Genomic DNA, 17861 nt, shown 5'->3' on the forward strand with positions numbered 1-17861 from the left:
TTCGATAAATTGTGGCGGATAGAATCCTTCCAGCCCTGGTAGCCCTTGAAGAACGGGAATCTCTCCCCTATCTCCCGTATAATCTGGTTGAGAAAATGGGGTCTTATTGGAGGCTGTGGACCGAAAAGCAACCGCCGCCGGGTGGTCAAGGGCTGCCCCGAGGTCGCAGTCCTTGATCCGGGGAGGCTCCAGTGGCAGCGCCCCCCACAGGCCCCGTTCCTTGGCAGAGTCTGTCGCGGGGGGGGGGGGGGGGCTTCTGCACAAACAGACGCTGCTGCAAGGAAAGGGGCCGGGGGAGGGCTGGCTCCAGGGGCCCAGGGCGCGAAGGAAAAGGTCGGGGTCAGTCCTGATGACCAGATCCAAGTCTACTGACCCTGGGGAGGGGAGGGGAGGGGAGGGGAGGGGAGGGCAGCTGAGCCGGAAGCAGGGCGGCCTGGTCCCGCTTCGGCAGGGAGCAGCTCCCCCCACCCCTCCCCCGCCCAGACACACACCTTGAAGGCAGAATGGAATTAGCTGGCCGGGGATGTGGAGCACGGAGGTCCGACGCAAGTAGAGCGCGAGGTTGGGGAAGGCTGCGCGCCGCTTGCGTGGGCAGAGAGGAAGATGCGACTTCCCCCGCATTGAGCGTAGAGCAGCTCGCCCCGGTGCCCAGACCCCGCGCTCCGGGCGTCCCGTGAGAGCCGCGCGGGCAGCAGGGCGCCCCCACCCGGCCGCTGCAACGAGCGCGCCTTCCGCCTTCCGCGGGGCTTTTCGCCAACCAAGCAGCCCGCCCAAGGCGAAGCTCCTGCACCTCTGTGGAAAGAGGCGCCCGGGAACAGGGCCGCCGGGCCTGGGGAAGGGCTATTCCGCACGTCCTCGTCCCCCGACCGCCACTTTCAAACAAAATAGCCCTCCCCAAGCACAACACTCTGGGCGGGTTTGGGTGGCGCGCAAAGCCTCTCCAAGAGGCCGCCTGAGCCGGGGTTGCAAAAAGGGAAGTGGGCGCCCCCTCAGCCCCCGCGCCCCGCAGCCGGCTCTTCTCTTGCCGTCCTCTCCAGCTGCAGGCAGCGGGGCCACTCCGGTGAGGCCCCGCAGCGCAGCCAGCGCACGGCCAGGCGAGCAGCCCTGGCGGAGCGCCTTACCTGGGAGAGTTTGAGCTTCTTCTCCGGGGAGCCCTGGATCACGAGAGCGATCATGCCCAGGTAGGAGGAGGGCGGCTTGCGGTGCCGCGGATAGCGCTTCTTGTGCTTGCGGCCGGCGGGGCGAGGGGCGAGGGCGGCTTCCTCCGGGGCGGCGGGTGGGACGCCTGGGTTTCGGCTAGTGGGCTCCGCGCCTCTCCGGGCTCCATGCTCGCGTTGGGCCCCTGGAGAACGCAGGGAAGGACTTCTTCAGAGGGCGGAGAAATGGGTGTGGGTGTGTGCCGGGGCCCCTTAAGTAGGGCCGGCGATGGAGGCCCTTTTGTCATGCTGATGAAGGGCAGACCCCTTGGTAACAGGTGGTCCAATCATTAGCCGGGACGCGCTAATCACCGGGCAGAAGCCCGGCGACTGGGGCGGCTGGTTTGGCCGGGGCCCGATCCACCGCGGGGAAACATTCCGGGACAAAAGCCCCTGCGAAGCGGCCACCGGGGGGGGGGGGGGGCTATGGATTCCACGCCCCGGCTGATTTCGTCGCCTGGCTGGACCCGCCACGCTCCTGGGCAGGAAAAGTGCTTGCTTACTCCGGAGTAAGCGGGGAGGCGCTTACTCCAGAGTAAGAGGGCGCAGCTTCCCAAAGAGTGCAAATTGGCCTGGCCTGGCCTCTCCTGCGTACACCTGGCCAGCCAGACTCGTCACACCCCCAGGTAGATTTGCCCAGCATAAGCAGGAAAAGGTCAAAACGTCAAACAAGGGCTTTCCCCCAATTATCGCTCACAGATGGACCAATATAGCATTCATTCCCTTGTACCATTGGAAAGAGGAACTGGTTTCATTGGTTTAAGTCAGGCAAGGAAGATTCAATTATTATTCATGGCAAGATCTAATGACTAATTTTTAGAGATCATTCTCTGAGCCTGGGATAATTTACATTTCATCACAGGTGGACATAACAGAGAGGAAAGCGGCCATATAGGAAGTGTGTGTCTCTTTATTTTCAGGAGAGGGGTTTACTTGGTTGGTGGAGTTTTCAAGAACAAAATGTATAAGCTGAGTCATCATCTTCATCACACCGGCAGCATTTAGAGGTGCTAGCCAGCTGCTTCCTAGCAAGGGTCTGTGGAGAAACTTTTTGTTGTTGAATCAATCTCCATTTTTACTCTGGAAATGATCCACATGGTTCCTAAGGCAATTTCCCATTGATTGGGTTTACGCCACAGACTCTTCATCACAACCAGGATGATCAGAGGTCTGGAAACCAAGCCCTATGAAGAGACTGAAAGAACTGGGCATGTTTAGCCTGGAGAAGAGAAGATGGAGGGGAGACATGAGAGCACTCTTCAAATACTTGAAAGGTTGTCCCACAGATGAGGGCCAGGATCTCTTCTCGATCCTCCCAGAGTGCAGGACACGGAATAACGGGCTCAAGTTAAAGGAAGCCAGATTCCAGCTGGACATCAGGAAAATCTTCCTGACTGTTAGAGCAGTACAACAATGGAACCAGTGACCTAGGGAGGTTGTGGGCTCTCCCACCCTAGAGGCCTTCAAGAGGCAGCTAGACAACCACCTGTCAGAGATGCTTTAGGGTGGATTCCTGCCTTGAGCAGGGGGTTGGACTCCATGGCCTTAGAGTCCCCTTCCAACTCTGCTCTTCTATGATTCTATGACTCTAAGGCAGACGCTCCTACAGATAGGGAATAGGGGCATTTGGAGGAGCCTTTCCTACCTGGTCTTGTGCTCCCCAGGGAAGCTGAATCTGGTGGACCTGGCTGGCTCGGAGCGGGTGTGGAAGTCCGGAGCCCAGGGGGAGCGGCTGAAGGAAGCCCAGAACATCAACAAGTCCCTGCTGGCCTTGGGGGAGGTGATCCAGGCGCTGCGGGCCAAGCAGGCCCACGTGCCCTTCCGCAACTCCAAGCTCACCTACCTGCTGCAGGACTCGCTGGGCAAAGGAAGCAAGACCATCATGATGGTGCAGGTGAGGGCACCGGGGCATCACCGGGGCAAAGTGGGGCAAGAAACGGCTCTGGCGGTGCCACCTTTGAAATACAGGCTGAGCCCCTGGGACGCCTGACGTGGCCATAAATAAGAGTGCCTCTGAGCATGGGCGGATAGCTGCCAGGCCCTGGGTATTGGGGGCGGGGGCAGGGCTCCTGGCAGGCCTTGTGTTTTAGGAACCAGCCCCTCCACTGTGTGGGAGTTCCCCAGCTGCCTCAGCTCTTGCCGGCAGGGGACAGCCAGGCCTGCGGGGTGGCAAACTCCGTGCCGCTTGTTCCTCCGGGATTTGGGTCCGGTCTGGCTGGGGTTTAGGCTGGCAGCAGCGAGAGCGGCCGACCAGGGAGCCAGCGCTCATTCCCGCCCCTCTCCCGCTCCTGCCCTCTCCCCCTCTGCCCTCAGATTTCCCCGCTGGAGGAGAACATGGGGGAATCGGTCTGCTCGCTCAAGTTCGCCCAGCGCGTCTGCAAGGTGGAGCTGGGCCCGGCCGCTCGCCGCATCGACTCCTCCGCGCAGCACGAGGCTTGAGCCGCCGGAGTCCCTGGATGGGAGGACTTTGGAGCCAAGGCAACGGTTTTGGGGACGCGGAGAACGCCCAGCCCCTTTCATGGATGAGGCCTCTCCAAACAGGCTGGTCCTGAACCCAGAAAGGCATCACCCCGGGTCCTTAGCTGAGCACCACTTTCCTCAAGGCTCCAGGGACAGGATGGGATCCCCCCTCCCGCCCCCAGAGGACAACCCCTTGTTCCTCTAGGACAGCCTTCCTCAACCTGGGACGATCCAGATGTGTTGGAGCCGGCTGGGGCATTCTGGGAGATGCAGTCCAACACATCTGGAGCGCCCCAGGTTGAGGAAGGCTGCTCTAGGACCATGGAACAGATAGCGCCCCCCCTATCCCCTGCCTTGCAAGTCCGTTGTATGATGAGGTCCAGCCCCTTTCCCCCCTCCCCCCCCCCCCGGTCTTTGCTCCTTCTCGTATTATCCATATTTCTGCTGTCACCACCTCGTGGATCGTAGCCCAAGGTTCTGTGCCGTTGTGGCTTTAGGGTCAGTGTGGACGGTTGCTCTTTTGCACATGGGAGGGGCCGTCCAGGCTCCCCTCCCTTTTGAACAGTGTTGGGGGGCTGCTGCCGTGAAACGGGGGAGGGTGGGTGTGGCAAGGAAGGGCCTCCCAAAGTCTGCCAGTTCCCGTGTTGCCCTGCAAAGTGACGTGTCCCTGAGCTCTGGGGTTCCACTTCCTGCTGCCCGGATCCTGACAGGCATGTCTGAACACACGGACCTTCCTTCCCCTGCCTGCCCCCCCTCCCCAGACTTGTGGAGCCCCTTCCCCTTTTCTCCAGCCTGGTTTCTCTCCAGTGTGCTTTGAAAGGCGCACACGACCCCCCGCTTTCAGCCCCCCCCTCCATCCCACTTTGCCATCCGGCTGCCTGAGAAGTGCTTTCCTCCTGCATGTTTGAGGCGTGGAGCCAGGGCCCCGATCCGTCACAGTGGGGCTCATCCCAGGGGGTCGCTTGATATTATATGGACGGCAGCTTGCTGCTCAAGCCATCTTTACGCTCCCAATCCCGGGGGCTGGAGGTTGTTGGGGTTTTGTTTTGTTTTAAAAAAGAGCCGGTTTCTGGTTGGCTTCTCTCCTCCCCACCCACCCACCTGCCCCAGCTCTTGGGGGGTCAATGCTAAGCTACACCGGTGAGAAGCGGTGGCATGTCCTTGTGAAGGGGGCAGGACAGAAGTGATGGCAGATCCCCAAATGCTCCCGGGGGGCCCCTCTATGTTCCCTCAGCACCCCTGGGCTCTATTCTTCTCCTGCCAGCCCTGATGCCTGCCTGGAGTGTCGTCATCCCCTCCTCCTCCTCTTCCTCCTCCTCCCCCTCCTCTTCCTCCCCCCTCCTCCTCCCCTCCTCTTCTTCCTTCCCCCCCTCCTCCTCCTCCCCGTCCTCCTCTTCCTCCCCCTCCTCCTCCTCCTCTTCCTCCCCTCCTCCTCCTCCTCCTCCTCCTCCTCCTCTTCCCCCTCCTCCTTCTCCTCTTCCTCTCCTGCCTGTCCTGACATTCTGGCTGAAAAGGCATTCCTCCATCTCTTGCTAGACTTCCCTTTCGCCAGGTTTGCCCTGCCCCGCCCCTCCCTTTAAGATCACCAGGGTGGGGGTGGGGGTGGGGGTGGGGAGACTCCATTGAAGAGGCCTGTGTTCCCCAGCCACCCTGAACACCCTTCCTCCAACCCGCCCCCCAAAAGAACGGCTCTTGCCCTCTTTCTCCCCCTCCTTTGGGAAACAACTCCTTGGCTTCTTCATGACTGCGGGGTTTGCTGCCTGCCTCTCTGGGCGACGGAGGACCCAGCTGCCCTCAAACCCTGCAAGGAAGTGGGTGTCTCCCCCCCCCCCGAAACACCCTGGGCGTCCTTGCTTTATCAGAGGCCTTTGCAGAGGGAGAAGGGGAGAGGCGTTTCTGGGCTCTTCTCTTGCCTCCGTCCTTCCTGACCCAATTCTTATGAAGCAGAACTCCACCCCACCCCCCACCCTGCTGCCCAACTGACTGGCTGCCTGCCAGGACAATAAATTGGAATGCCGTCCCTTGCGCTTGTGGTCCGGCTGCTGCTTGACTCGTGTGTGCGTGAACCTGTCTCTCGAAAACCTGCAGGGATGAATTTTACTGACCCTTTGAACTGAGCGGGGGGGGGGAGTGGGTTATGCAGAGAAATCGGTGGCGACCCTCTGATTCCTAAGGATGGCAGCCAACACTCCCAAGAAAAGGGGCCCAGTTTTGGGAGAAGGTGGTGCCTGCTGTTCCCCAGCAAGAAGCCGACTTCTGCACCTGCTCTTTGCACCAACACTTGTAGCAACTGGATGAAGCTCAGCCCCTTCCTTTCCCAGTCACCCACCCACCCCATATCACAATTGGGATTTGGCCAGGGGCGTCCTGGCTACTTTTTCTGCTTTTCTAGAAAAGCTGCCCTGGCTGGGATGCACAGAACTTGGCTGCCAGCATGCATTGCTTCCTTAGAGGCAGGTAGGCAGACAGTCTGGTCCACAGGCGGATGGGAGGCAGATCATCATAGAATAGCAGAGTTGGAAGGGGCCTCCAAGGCCATCAAGTCCAACCCCCTGCTCAATGCAGGAATCCACCCTAAAGCAACCCTGACAGGTGGTTGTCCAGCTGCCTCACTGCCTGGGCCCCATATTTATTTATTATTTATTTATTGCAGTGCTACATTTGGCCCCCAGCCCCCAGCGGGAGTTTCTCCTACATTGACCCCGCTGAAGTGTACAAGGTTGCCAGAGATCTTCTGCTCTTAGCAAACAAAGTTCCTCCCCAACATACATTTCTAGTCCAGTTGTGTGTTCCACCACTATTAATAATAAACCTAATGCTGGCAACACATAAAGCTTTGGCGTGGGCTGGTCCATGAAGTCATGAAGAGTCGGAAGCGACTGAACGAATAAACAACAGAGATCTACCTTACAGTCATGAAACAAGTCAAAGGAAATGAGGACAAGTGAGAATTTAGAAGCATTTGGGGTTGGAGGGGAAAGTTTGGGCCTAGAGGCCTGAAGGGTCTGGGACTGCAGGAGAGGTGGGAGTGGGCAGGGAATTCGGCTGACCCTATGGAAAGGAGGACAGGGTTCCTGTATCTTTAACAGTTGTATAGACAAGGGAAATTGAGCAGGTGTCATTCTTATATAGAGAGAACCTGGTGAAATTCCCTATCCATCACCACAGTTAAAGCTGCAGGAGCTATACAGGGCAAGGCACCTGCAGCTTTAACTGTTGTGATGAAGAGGGAATTTCACCAGGTTCTCCATATATACAAATGACACCTGCTGAAATTCCCTTTTCTATGCAACTGCTAAAGATAGAGGAGCCCTGTCCTCCTTTCCATAGGGTCACCCTAAGGGAATCCTACAACAAAACAGGGTTTTATGTTAACAGGATGTATCCCAACTCTGTCCACCACTCTGCCGCTAAGATCATCTTCCTGGCCCGCCGCTCTGACCATGTCACTCCACTTCTGAAATCTCTTCATTGGCTTCCAATTCACTTCAGAATCCAATATAAACTTCTCCACGGTCTAGCTCCTTCCTATCTCTTCTCTCTCATCTCACACTATCACCCCGCTCGTGCTCTCCGCTCCTCTGATGCCATGCTTCTCGCCTGCCCAAGGACCTCCACTTCCCTTACTCAGCTTCGTCCTTTTTCTTCTGCTGCCCCTTACGCCTGGAACGCTCTTCCAGAACACTTGAGAACTACAAACTCAATCACTGCTTTTAAAACTCAGCTAAAAACTTTTCTTTTCCCTATAGCCTTCAAATATTGAGTTTGTTCTGACTCTATACTGTTAGCTTCACCCTACCCGGTGCTGTTTACACTTCCCTGTGCCTGTTTGCATTCTCCTTCCCTCTTTATTGTTTACTACAATTTATTAGATTGTAAGCCTATGCGGCAGGGTCTTGCTATTTACTGTGTTATCTGTACAGCACCATGTACACTGATGGTGCTATATAAATAAATAAATAATAATAATAATAATAATGAGAGCTCAGGACGTACCCATGTGACCCCCACCCAGGTTGAATTGGATGAGTAGGCTGGATTGAGAGATGCACTGCTGTGCCCGAGAGCAACCTTTAAAGATTTTTTTAAAGCTTTAACTGTTGTGATGAAGAGGGAATTTCACCAGGTTCTCCATATATACAAATGACACCTGCTGAAATTCCCTTTTCTATGCAACTGCTAAAGATAGAGGAGCCCTGTCCCTGTCCTCCTTTCCATAGAGTCACCCTAAGGGAATCCTACAACAAAACAGGGTTTTATGTTAACATGATGTACCCCAAGCAGGGATCTCTTCTCTGAGAGCTCAGGACCGCACCCATGTGACCCCCACCCAGGTTGAATTGGATGAGTAGGCTGGATTGAGAGATGCACTGCTGTGCCCGAGAGCAACCTTTAAAGATTTTTTGGGGTCAAAAGGAACCCAGATCTCCTTGGCTAAAAACACATCAGGCAAAGACCGTTGTTTATTTATTTCATTTATTGCATTGCTTTCCCATGAAAAAGTGCACCCAAGAATAAAATACAGGTTAAATATAAGTAAGACACATACACAAAGGAGGAGGGGGGCCCAAGAGTTGTGACTCCCCCCTCCCCCCACAAAAACCAGCACTTGGCAAGGAGAGAGTGCAAAACTGTTAGTGCTGTGAAGGGGGGGAGGGGGGCTGCCCCACCTGGCCCATGGAGTTAAGCAGCTGCATTGCCAGGCGGGGGTGGGGTGGGGTGGGTGGGGGGCTGTTAAAGACTTTCCAAAATTCACCTCCCCCTCCCCCCCATTAGCTTCCATTTCCTTTAAAGCGCTGCTTTCAGCATTGCTGGTGGAAGCACTTTGGATGGGGAAGACGGGATTCTTCACAAGAGTTGCCATCATGGAAATTCACTCCCTGGTACTCCGGAGGTCCCTTCAGGGGGGAAATTAAGAGTGTGGGGAAGAGTGGGAGGGAAAGAGGGAGGGGGGGTTCTGGACAAGGGGTCCAGTGGGGTCTGCACTGGGGTGCTGCCCCATTTGCATGGGCAGGGGTGGGGGCCCGGCTGCCAGGCTCCAGTAAGTGCCATTGGAAGAGGTGGCAGGGCCAGGGGGCACACTGGGCCGGGGGGCAAAGAGGGATGCCATGGGCAAGGTGGGCGGCCCCCAGCCCACGAAGACAGCCGCCCTGTACAGACCAGGCAGCTGGCCCTGGGGCCCTTGGGGTGGCCCTGGCTGTGGCCACACAGAGGTCTTGGGCTGGAGGGCAGAGTCCTCTTTGCAGCCGGCGTGCAGGAACAGAGGAGGGCTGGCAGGGCGGCTGGGGCCCGGCTGCTCTCTCCCGCCAGCAGGAGGAGAAGCGCTGCCCGCAGCACGCTCTGGTCCGGGGTCCGAGGCCGCCCTGGGCACATCCTGCAGCAGCGACTCAATGCTGAACGTGCTCTTCAGGCGGGGCGGTGGGGGCCCCTCTGGGCCCCCTCCTCCACTGGCCACAGCTTCTGCCCCAGGAGTATGGTGGCCGGAGTAGCGCTGGCCGTGGAGCACATAGGGCGAGAGGTCAGGGACAAAGGCGGCTCCCTCTCGGCGCGAGACGGAGGTGTTCTGGAGCTTGAGCGCTTCCGGGGGGATGCGGCGGACGTCCACGGTCCAGTAGTTGCCCTTCGCCTTGGGATTCCTCGGATCCTTGAGCTCCTGCAGCAGAGGGAGAAGAAGGGGTGGGTGGGTGGGTGAGAAAGGAAGGCCGCGGGGCAGGGCTTGGGTGCGGAGAGAGCAGCAGCGCAAGGGGAGAGCGCCTCAGCCCGAAGGCAAAAAAACCGCCCTGAAAAGCCGTAGAAGGGCTCAAAAACAATTTGGAAGCTCCGTCTTTGGGTCAGAGAATCAGAGAAAGCAACACCAAAAGTTATTTTAAACCAAGGAAACAGGATCCCAAAAATAGCAGAGGAGCTTCAAACAAAGCAGACAAGATGGCTGCCGGAAATGTCAATGCCAATACATAATGGTTACTTCTAAAATAATGGGCATTCCCCTAGTTAACGTATCTTTTCGCTATTTGGGAGTCCAAATTAGTAAAAACATCAACAAAAATCATTAGTAATAATTATGGTAAAATCTGGAAATCCGTACAAGTGGGCTGAAAAAGATGGAATCATTTAAATCTTTCGTTATTAAGTAGAATATCAACAGTTAAAATGATGAGAGTTCCTAAATTTACTTATCTATTTTATGTTCTACCAAGAGAAGTCCCAATACATCTTAAGATCTGGCAAACCAAAACTGAAAAAAATATTTTTAAAAGTAAGACGCCTCGTACTCCAAAACTGTTAAGGTACTGGCCATTAACTGAGGGAGGATGGGCAGTCCCTAATCTTAAACTTTATTGTGAAGCGTGTCAACTTAAGACACCTCTTATCTTTTATGAATGACTCACAAGAAAAGCAAACACCCAGATCCACGGATATACCCTTTATTAAAAAGGATATCAGAAACGCCTTGAAAAACCAAAATACACTTCTTAAAGCCTATTTTGGTTTTTCCAAGGCGTTTCTGATAAGTAACCTTAGAGATACTAGGTAGTTATTTAAAAATTGCCACTATGCCACTAGATGTAACCTTGCTTTTTAAAAGTTGGCACAAGAAGCTGTTTCCCAAACCCGGCCCAATAAACTAGCCCAATACCTACTTTTAAAAAGGTTACATCTAGTGGCATATTGGCAATGTGTAAATAACTACCTGGTATCTCTAAGTGTGTATATAGTATATGTGACCACTGAGGAAGACCCTCCTTTAGGGTCGAAATGTGTTTGGTCTGGGTTTTTTTTTTAAAAAAATTCCTTGACTTTGAATGGGTTCCTAGTAATGTATTAAAAGGCTTTTATAATACTTATCCACCTTTGTAGTATATGTGAACACGGTTTGGTAGATTTACCCATGAAGTTGTTTTAAAATCAATAAAAGAGTTTGTAAAAAAATGGAAAGAAAAAAAAAGGCAGCGGGGTCCAACCCAGAGCTTTATCACACCCGCGTTATACTGTGCAATCCCTGCGAATTGCATGCAAAGGACTCCGAAGTTTTCCACCTTTGAATCTGCTTTGCGGGTGAAGGACTCCCAGGCATCCTGCCTTCATTGTGCAATGAAGCCAAAAGATTCGCCGTATTTACCCCCTACTTATTGAGCGTACCCCTCGGGGAAGCCGCTGGGACGCAGGAGCAGGATTTTACAGAAATGCTTACATCTGCGTAAGCTTTAACGATAAAGACACCAAATTTGGCACAGGAATAGATATTAGGGAGAGCTTTAAGCACACCAAATTTGAATTGGATTGGGCCATCCGTTGATTTTTTAAAAGATTTTTTTTTACATTTCCCCCCTTAAACTCCCTTCCTGGTATGCAAAGGATCGCTGTCGCCCGGTAGCAAAAACAACCACAGTCGCGAAAGCTCAGCGCTTCGGGGAGAATCCCAGGGAAGCAGCTACCTGCGAGGAAGCACGCCTGGAGGCCCAGGACCGAGCCCTGCGCCCGTCCCACCCCCACAGCCCCCACCCCCTCCATCATTTCCCCGCTCCTTACCATAGAGAAGCACGGGTTGTTGGATAAATTGTGGCGGATGGAGTCCTTCCAGCCCTGGTAGCTCATCTTAAAAGACGGGAATTTTTGCCGGATCTCCTGGATAATCTGGTTGAGAAAATGGGCTCTTATTGGAGGCTGTCGACCGAAAAGCAAACGCCGCCCGGGGGGTCAACGGCTGCCTGGAGTTCGCAGTCCTTGATCCAGGGAGACTCCAGTGGCAGCGCCCCCCCAGGCCCCGTTCCTTGGCAGAGTCTGTCGTGGGGGGGGGGGCTCTTGCACAAACAGACGCTGCTGCAAGGAAAGGGGCGAGGGGGAGGGCTGGCTCCAGGGGCCCAGGGATCTACCGATCCCGGAGAGGGGAGGGGAGGGCAGGGCAGCTGAGCCGGAAGCAGGGCGGCCTGGTCCTGCTTCGGAAGGGAGCAGCTCCCCCCACCCCTCCCCCGCCCAGACACACACCTTGAAGGCGGAATGGAATTAGCTGGCCGGGGATGTGGAGCACGGAGGTCCGACGCAAGTAGAGCGCGAGGTTGGGCAAGGCTGCGCGCCGCTTGCGTGGGCAGAGAGGAAGACGCGACTGCCCCCGCAGGAGCCCCCGCGTTGAGCGGGGAGCAGCTCGCCCCGGTGCCCAGACCCCGCGCTCCGGGCGTCCCGTGGGAGCCGCGCGGGCAGCAGGGCGCCCCCACCCGGCCGCTGCAACGAGCGCGCCTTCCGCCTTCCGCGGGGCTTTTCGCCAACCAAGCAGCCCGCGCAGGGTGAAGCCCCTGCGCCTCCGCGGAAAGACGCGCCGCCGGGAATAGGGCGGCCTTGCCTGGGGAAAGGCTATTCCGCACGTCCCCAAAATAGCCCTCCCCAAACACTACACTCCGGGCGGGGTGGGTGGCGCGCAAAGCCTCTCCAAGAGGCCGCCTGAGCCAAGGTTGCAAAAGGGGAAGTGGGCGCCCCCTGACCCCCCCCGTATCCCATCAGGGGACCGAGCCAGAAGGCCAACCCCCCCCTCCGCGCCCCGCAGCCGGCTCTTCTGTTGCCATCCTCTCCAGCGGCAGGCAGCGGGGCCACGCCGGTGAGGCCCCGCAGCGCACGGCCAGGCGAGCAGCCCCGGCGGAGCGCCTTACCTGGCAGAGTTTGAGCTTCCGCTCGGGGGAGCCCTGGATCACTAGGGCGATCATGCCCAGGTAGGAGTAGGGCGGCTTGGGGTGCCGCCGATAGCGCTTCTTGGGGCGAGGGGCCAGGGCGGGGCGAGGGGCCAGGGCGGCTTCCTCCGGGGCCGCGGGGGCCTGCGGGTGGGGCGCCTGCGTTTCGGCCAGGGGGATGCGCGTCTGTCCCGGCTCCATGCTAGCTGTGGGGCCCCTGAAGAAGGCAGGGAACGTCTTCTTCATCCGGCTGAGAAAGGGGTGGGGGGTGGGGTTGCGAGGGCCATTTAAGTAGGGGCTCGGCCAAGGAGGCCCTTTTGTCATGCTGATGGGGGGCAGACCCCTTGCCCCCTTGGTCCAACCATTAGCAGAGACGCGCTAATCACCGGGCAGAAACCCGGCGACTGCTTTGGCCGGGGCTGATCCACAAACCCCCGCCGCGGGGGAAACATTCCGGGAGAAAAGCCCCTGCGAAGTAACCCCCGCTGTGTGCCTGTGTGTGTGTGTGTGTGTGTGTGTGTATGGATTCCACGCCCCGGCTGATTTCGTCGCCTGGCTGGACCCGCCACGCTCCTGGGCAGGAAAAGCGCTTGCTTACTCCGGAGTAAGCGGGGAGGCGCTTACTCCGGAGTAAGAGGGCGCAGCTTCCGCGCTTTGGACACTGAGGCTGGAAGCCAAAGAGGGCATCGGGCTAGGGTTAGTCTGGGCTAAAGGCCGCACAGAAGGGAGTTGAACTATTCCTGCCTGCCGGCTATTCGCGGTGGCTGCTTTAATTTTATGCAGATACAAGGCGGAGAGAAGTTGATCTGAACATTACACATACAAATACACATATAGCGGAAGCTCTCTGGGCGGTTCACCAAAAAAAAAACATTCAAATTATTATTATTATTATTATTATTATTATTATTATTAATATTATTATTATTTATATAGCACCATCAATGTACATGGTGCTGTACAGAGTAAAACAATAAATAGCAAGACCCTGCCGAAAAGGCTTACATTCTAATAAAATCATAATAAAACAATAAGGAGGGGAAGAGAATGCACCAAACAGGCAGTATAAAAGTCAGAACAAAATCAAGTTTTAAAAGCTTTAGGAAAAAGAAAAGTTTTTAGCTGAGCTTTAAAAGCTGCGATTGAACTTGTAGTTCTCAAATGTTCTGGAAGAGCGTTCCAGGCGTAAGGGGCAGCCGAAGAGAATGGACGAAGCCGAGCAAGGGAAGTAGAGACCCTTGCGCAGGTGAGAAACATGGCATCAGAGGAGCGAAGAGCACCAGTGGGGCAATAGTGTGGGATGAGAGAGGAGAGATAGGAAGGAGCTAGACAGTGAAAAGCTTTGTAGGTCAACTGGAGAAGTTAAGCCAATGAAGAGATTTCAGAAGTGGAGTAACATGGTCAGAGCGGCGAGCCAAGAAGATGATCTTAGCAGCAGAGTGGTGAACAGAAACCAACGGACTGATGTGAGAAGAAGGAAGGCCAGTGAGAAGAAGGTTGAAGTACAATATAAAAGTACAACCAGGATAAAATCAGCAGCGGTGCAGAAATACAAATTTAAAATATAAATTTAGAACAGCAAAGTTAAAACTAAATTTATAGACCAGTAAAATGCTGAGAGAATAAAAAAAGTTTGGGTCTTGAGATTTGGGTCTTGAACCCCAATCGGGTTTCAGGCCTGGTTTTGGAACGGAAACTGCCTTGGTCGCCCTGTGGGATGACCTCTGTCGGGAGAGAGACGGGGAGTGCGACCCTGTTGGTTCTCCTGGACCTCTCAGCGGCCTTCGATACCATCGACCATGGTGTCCTTCTGGATAGGTTGTCTGAGCTGGGAGTGGGAGGTACTGCGTTGCAGTGGTTCCGCTCCTACTTGGATGGCCGATTCCAGAAGGTGGTGCTGGGGGATTATTGCTCTGTGCCGTGGCTCCTAAGCCATGGGGTTCCGCAGGGCTCTATTTTATCCCCTATGCTGTTGTTTAACATATACATGAAGCCACTGGGGGAGGTTATCCGGAGATGTGGACTGAGGTGTCATCAATATGCAGATGATACCCAGCTCTACCTTTCCTTTTCATCAAACCCAGGTGAGGCAGTGGCTGTTCTGAACCAGTGCCTGGGCACGGTAATGGACTGGATGAGGGCTAACAAACTGAGACTCAATCCAGAAAAGACGGAGGTACTGTTAGCGGGTGGTTCATCTGTCCGGCGAGGTGATGTTTGCCCTGTCCTGGACGGGGTTGCACTCTCCCTAAAGGATCGGGTCCGTAGTTTGGGGATGCTCTTCGATCCAGAACTGTCACTTGAGGCACAGGTGAACTCAGTGGCAAAGAGCACCTTTTATCAGCTTAGGTTGATATACCAACAACGCCCTTATCTGGACAGAGATAGCCTAGCTACAGTTATCCATGCTCTGATAACCTCTCGTTTAGATTACTGCAATGCGTTATACGTGGGGCTACCTTTGAAAATGGTCTGGAAGCTTCAGTTGGTACAAAACAGGGCAGCCCGTTTACTAACAGGGACTGGCTGGCAAGATCACATTACGCCAGTCCTTTTACAACTTCATTGGCTGCCAGCCCAGGTCCGGGCCCGATTCAAAGGGCTGGTATTGACATTTAAAGCCCTAAACAGTTTGGGGCCAGGTTATTTGAAGGAACGCCTCCTCCCATATGTACCTGCCCGGACCTTAAGATCATCTACAGGGGCCCTTCTCCGTGAGCCTCTGCCAAAGGAAGTGAGGCAGGTGGCTACTAGGAGGAGGGCTTTCTCCGCTGTGGCACCCCGGTTGTGGAATGAGCTCCCCAGAGAGGTCCGCCTGGCGCCTACACTGTACTCCTTTCGTTGCCAGTTGAAGACCTTTTTATTCTCTCAGTATTTTAACATTTATTTTTAACTTAAATTTAAATCTTACTGTTTTAACTCTGTATTTTAATCTTATATCAATTTTGCTGCGTGGTTTTATCCTGGTTGTGCTTTTTATATTATATTTTGTATTTGTGCTTTTAACCTGTTGGTTGTTTTATTATGGTTTTAATTTTTGTGAACCGCCCAGAGAGCTTCGGCTATTGGGCAGTATAAAAATGTAATAAATAAATAAATAAATAAAAGCCATCATCTGGTATCTGAAAGAATATAGTGTAGGTCCCAGGTGAACCTCCTTAGGGAGCTCATTCCACAGCTGGGGTGCCACAGCAGAGAAGGCCCTGCTCCTGGTAGCCACCTGCCTCACTTTCTTTGGCAGGGGCTCACGGAGAAGGACCCCTGAGGACGATCAATAAGTGTCAGTCCACCAATCTAGAGAGCCCGTGCTTTTCCTCGTGCATGACACTGGTGATCATTCCAACATCCCTGCAAGGTTGGCCATCTTTGTCCTCACATTCCTGACCCATGAGAGCACCCTGCAATCGAGAGGCTTGGCTCAGACCACCCCCCACTCCGTGTTTTTGGCTGAGGTGAGATCTGAACTGGGGCTTGGGTGGCTGCCATGACAGGCAGAACCTTTAACAGCAGTTGCAGGTCTTCTCAGCGTACAACTGCAGCTTCCTCTGTTGAGCTGGCTGTTTTGAAGCTCAGGATTCCTGTTGGGAAGGAGGGAAGGAAGAGTCAGAGAATGTTCCTCGACCGGTGAAAGTGAGAGCAGAGGTGTTGCTGGTATTGTCTGGCTCATGGAGCCCAGCTGTGAAAAGAGGGCGTTGGAATCCCCCAGCTGCAGCTTCTGGGACTCTCTCTGGGGGGGTCACAGTGCATCGGTGTAGAACAGCCTTCCGCAACCAGGTGCTCCCCGGAGGAATAGGGCTACAAACCCCTACAACAGCTTTAGGGGCAGGTTTATCTTGGCTATTTTAAGGTGCTGGCCTGGAGATTTATTTATTTATTTATTTATTTATTACATTTTTATACCGCCCAATAGCCGAAGCTCTCTGGGCGGTTCACAAAATGCTGACTCCTCACCTAAATTCTTCCTTTGCAGCAACATGACAGACAGAAATGCAAATGGTGAAGCTTATTTATTTATTGAAAACATTTATATCCCACCCTATATCATGAAGATCTCAGATAAAAGCATACGGTATAAAACAATCACTATGCATAGAGAACTCTTGGGGAGTCAAAGATTATGTACTCATTTATTAATTAAATGCATATCTCACCTTTCTACCAAAAATGTGACTCAAGGTGGCCACAGTACTAAAATACGTGATAAAGGTGCACGGAACGATGTATGGTGCGGAGAAAGTGGCTGGGGAAACGTTTTTCTCCCATTCATGAACCCCGTTGGGTCAGCCCATGGATCTAAAAGGCAGGAGGGTTGAGGGCACATCAATGGGAGGACTTCCTCACACAATGTGCAGTTCAATGATTGAATTCATTCCCACCAGATGTCGTCATGGCCACCAATTTGGAGGGCTTCAGAAGGGGGTTAGACAAGTTCCCGAAGAAGGAGGCGGCGACCAATGGCTATCGCTCAGGATGGACCAATATAGCATTCAAGAGGAAATGGTTTCATTGGTTTAAGTCAGGCAAGGAAGATTCCATTATTATTCATTGCAAGATCTAACGACTCATATTTAGAGATCATTCTTTCAGCCTGGGATAATTTAAATTTCATCACAGGTGGACATAACAGAGAGGAAAGAGACCATACAGGAGCTGTGCCTCTCTTTATTTTCTGGAGAGGGATTTACTTGGTTGGGGGAGTTTTCAAGAACGAAATGCATATGATGGCTTCCAACCAAAAAAGAAAAAAAGGCGTTGCGGGATATGTGAAAATGAAGAGAGGGTGAAGAAAAGACAGGAGAAAAGGAATGGTAGAAATAGAATAGCGAGGTAACTGTGGGATTGTTGTTGTTTATTCGTTCAGTCGTTTCCGACTCTTCGTGACTTCATGGACCAGCCCACGCCAGAGCTTTCTGTCGGCCATTGCCACCCCTAGCTCCCCCAAGGTCAAGTCTGTCACCTCCAGAATGTCATCCCTCCATCTTGCCCTTGGTCGGCCCCTCTTCCTTTTGCCTTCCACTTTCCCTAGCATCAGCCTCTTCTCCAGGGTATCCTGTCTTCTCATTATGTGGCCAAAGTACTTCAGTTTTGAACTGTGGGATAGTTAAGCATAATTAAAGACCAGAACTACAGTAAAATTAGTGCCCCTCTACTTCAGTCCCAGCCAGGTTTTCCATAGGAAAACTCTGTACCAGGTGGCAGAGAATTATTTTTAAATTTTAATTAAAATACATTATCCTTACCTAGAACAAAATGGTGCTTACTCCTAAGTAAGTGTGTTCCACTGAAGAGGGAAATCCTATTTGATTCCTGTATTCATGCTAGTGTGACATGATAAGTTAAAGGCACAATTTTCATAGAATCATAGAATAGCAGAGTTGGAAGGGGCCTACAAGGCCATCGAGTCCAACCCCCTGCTCAATGCAGGAATCCATCCTAAAACATCCCTGACAGATGGTTGTCCAGCTGCCTCTTGAAAGCCTCTAGTGTGGGAGAGCCCACAACCTCCTTAGGTAACTGGTTCTATTTGAACTTCTGCTTTCATTTA

At 53.7% G+C, this 17861-nt stretch overlaps 2 protein-coding genes across 2 annotated transcripts; one reads left to right on the forward strand and one right to left on the reverse strand.

Annotated features, from left to right (window-relative positions):
* Positions 1-2778: 2778 nt before the first annotated feature.
* Positions 2779-3635, forward strand: LOC134402011 (kinesin-like protein KIFC3). The gene is made up of 2 exons (XM_063131377.1): positions 2779-3090; positions 3510-3635. Exons 1-2 carry the CDS (start codon positions 2779-2781, stop codon positions 3633-3635), a joined length of 438 nt encoding a protein of 145 aa, XP_062987447.1.
* Positions 3636-8568: 4933 nt separating this feature from the next.
* LOC134402012 (forkhead box protein H1-like) lies at positions 8569-12517 on the reverse strand. Its single transcript, XM_063131378.1, has 3 exons — positions 12299-12517; positions 11187-11291; positions 8569-9309 (listed from the first exon to the last, which is right to left on the reverse strand). Exons 1-3 carry the CDS (start codon positions 12515-12517, stop codon positions 8569-8571), a joined length of 1065 nt encoding a protein of 354 aa, XP_062987448.1.
* Between the last annotated feature and the right edge of the window lie 5344 nt (positions 12518-17861).

The sequence above is a fragment of the Elgaria multicarinata genome, chromosome 7 (assembly GCF_023053635.1).
Source record: "Elgaria multicarinata webbii isolate HBS135686 ecotype San Diego chromosome 7, rElgMul1.1.pri, whole genome shotgun sequence".
Classification (NCBI taxonomy): Eukaryota; Metazoa; Chordata; class Lepidosauria; order Squamata; family Anguidae; genus Elgaria; species Elgaria multicarinata.

Bases quoted from the DNA above. Each gene is read 5' to 3' on its own strand.
- LOC134402011 (XM_063131377.1), top strand. From the start codon at position 2,779: ATGACTCTAAGGCAGACGCTCCTACAGATAGGGAATAGGGGCATTTGG. The intron at 3,091-3,509 runs GTGAGGGCACCG...CTCTGCCCTCAG, and splicing joins AGACCATCATGATGGTGCAG to ATTTCCCCGCTGGAGGAGAA.
- LOC134402012 (XM_063131378.1), bottom strand. From the start codon at position 12,517: ATGGAGCCGGGACAGACGCGCATCCCCCTGGCCGAAACGCAGGCGCCC. The intron at 11,292-12,298 runs GTAAGGCGCTCC...TTTCTCAACCAG, and splicing joins GGAAGCTCAAACTCTGCCAG to ATTATCCAGGAGATCCGGCA. The intron at 9,310-11,186 runs GTAAGGAGCGGG...CCTCTGCTGCAG, and splicing joins ACAACCCGTGCTTCTCTATG to GAGCTCAAGGATCCGAGGAA.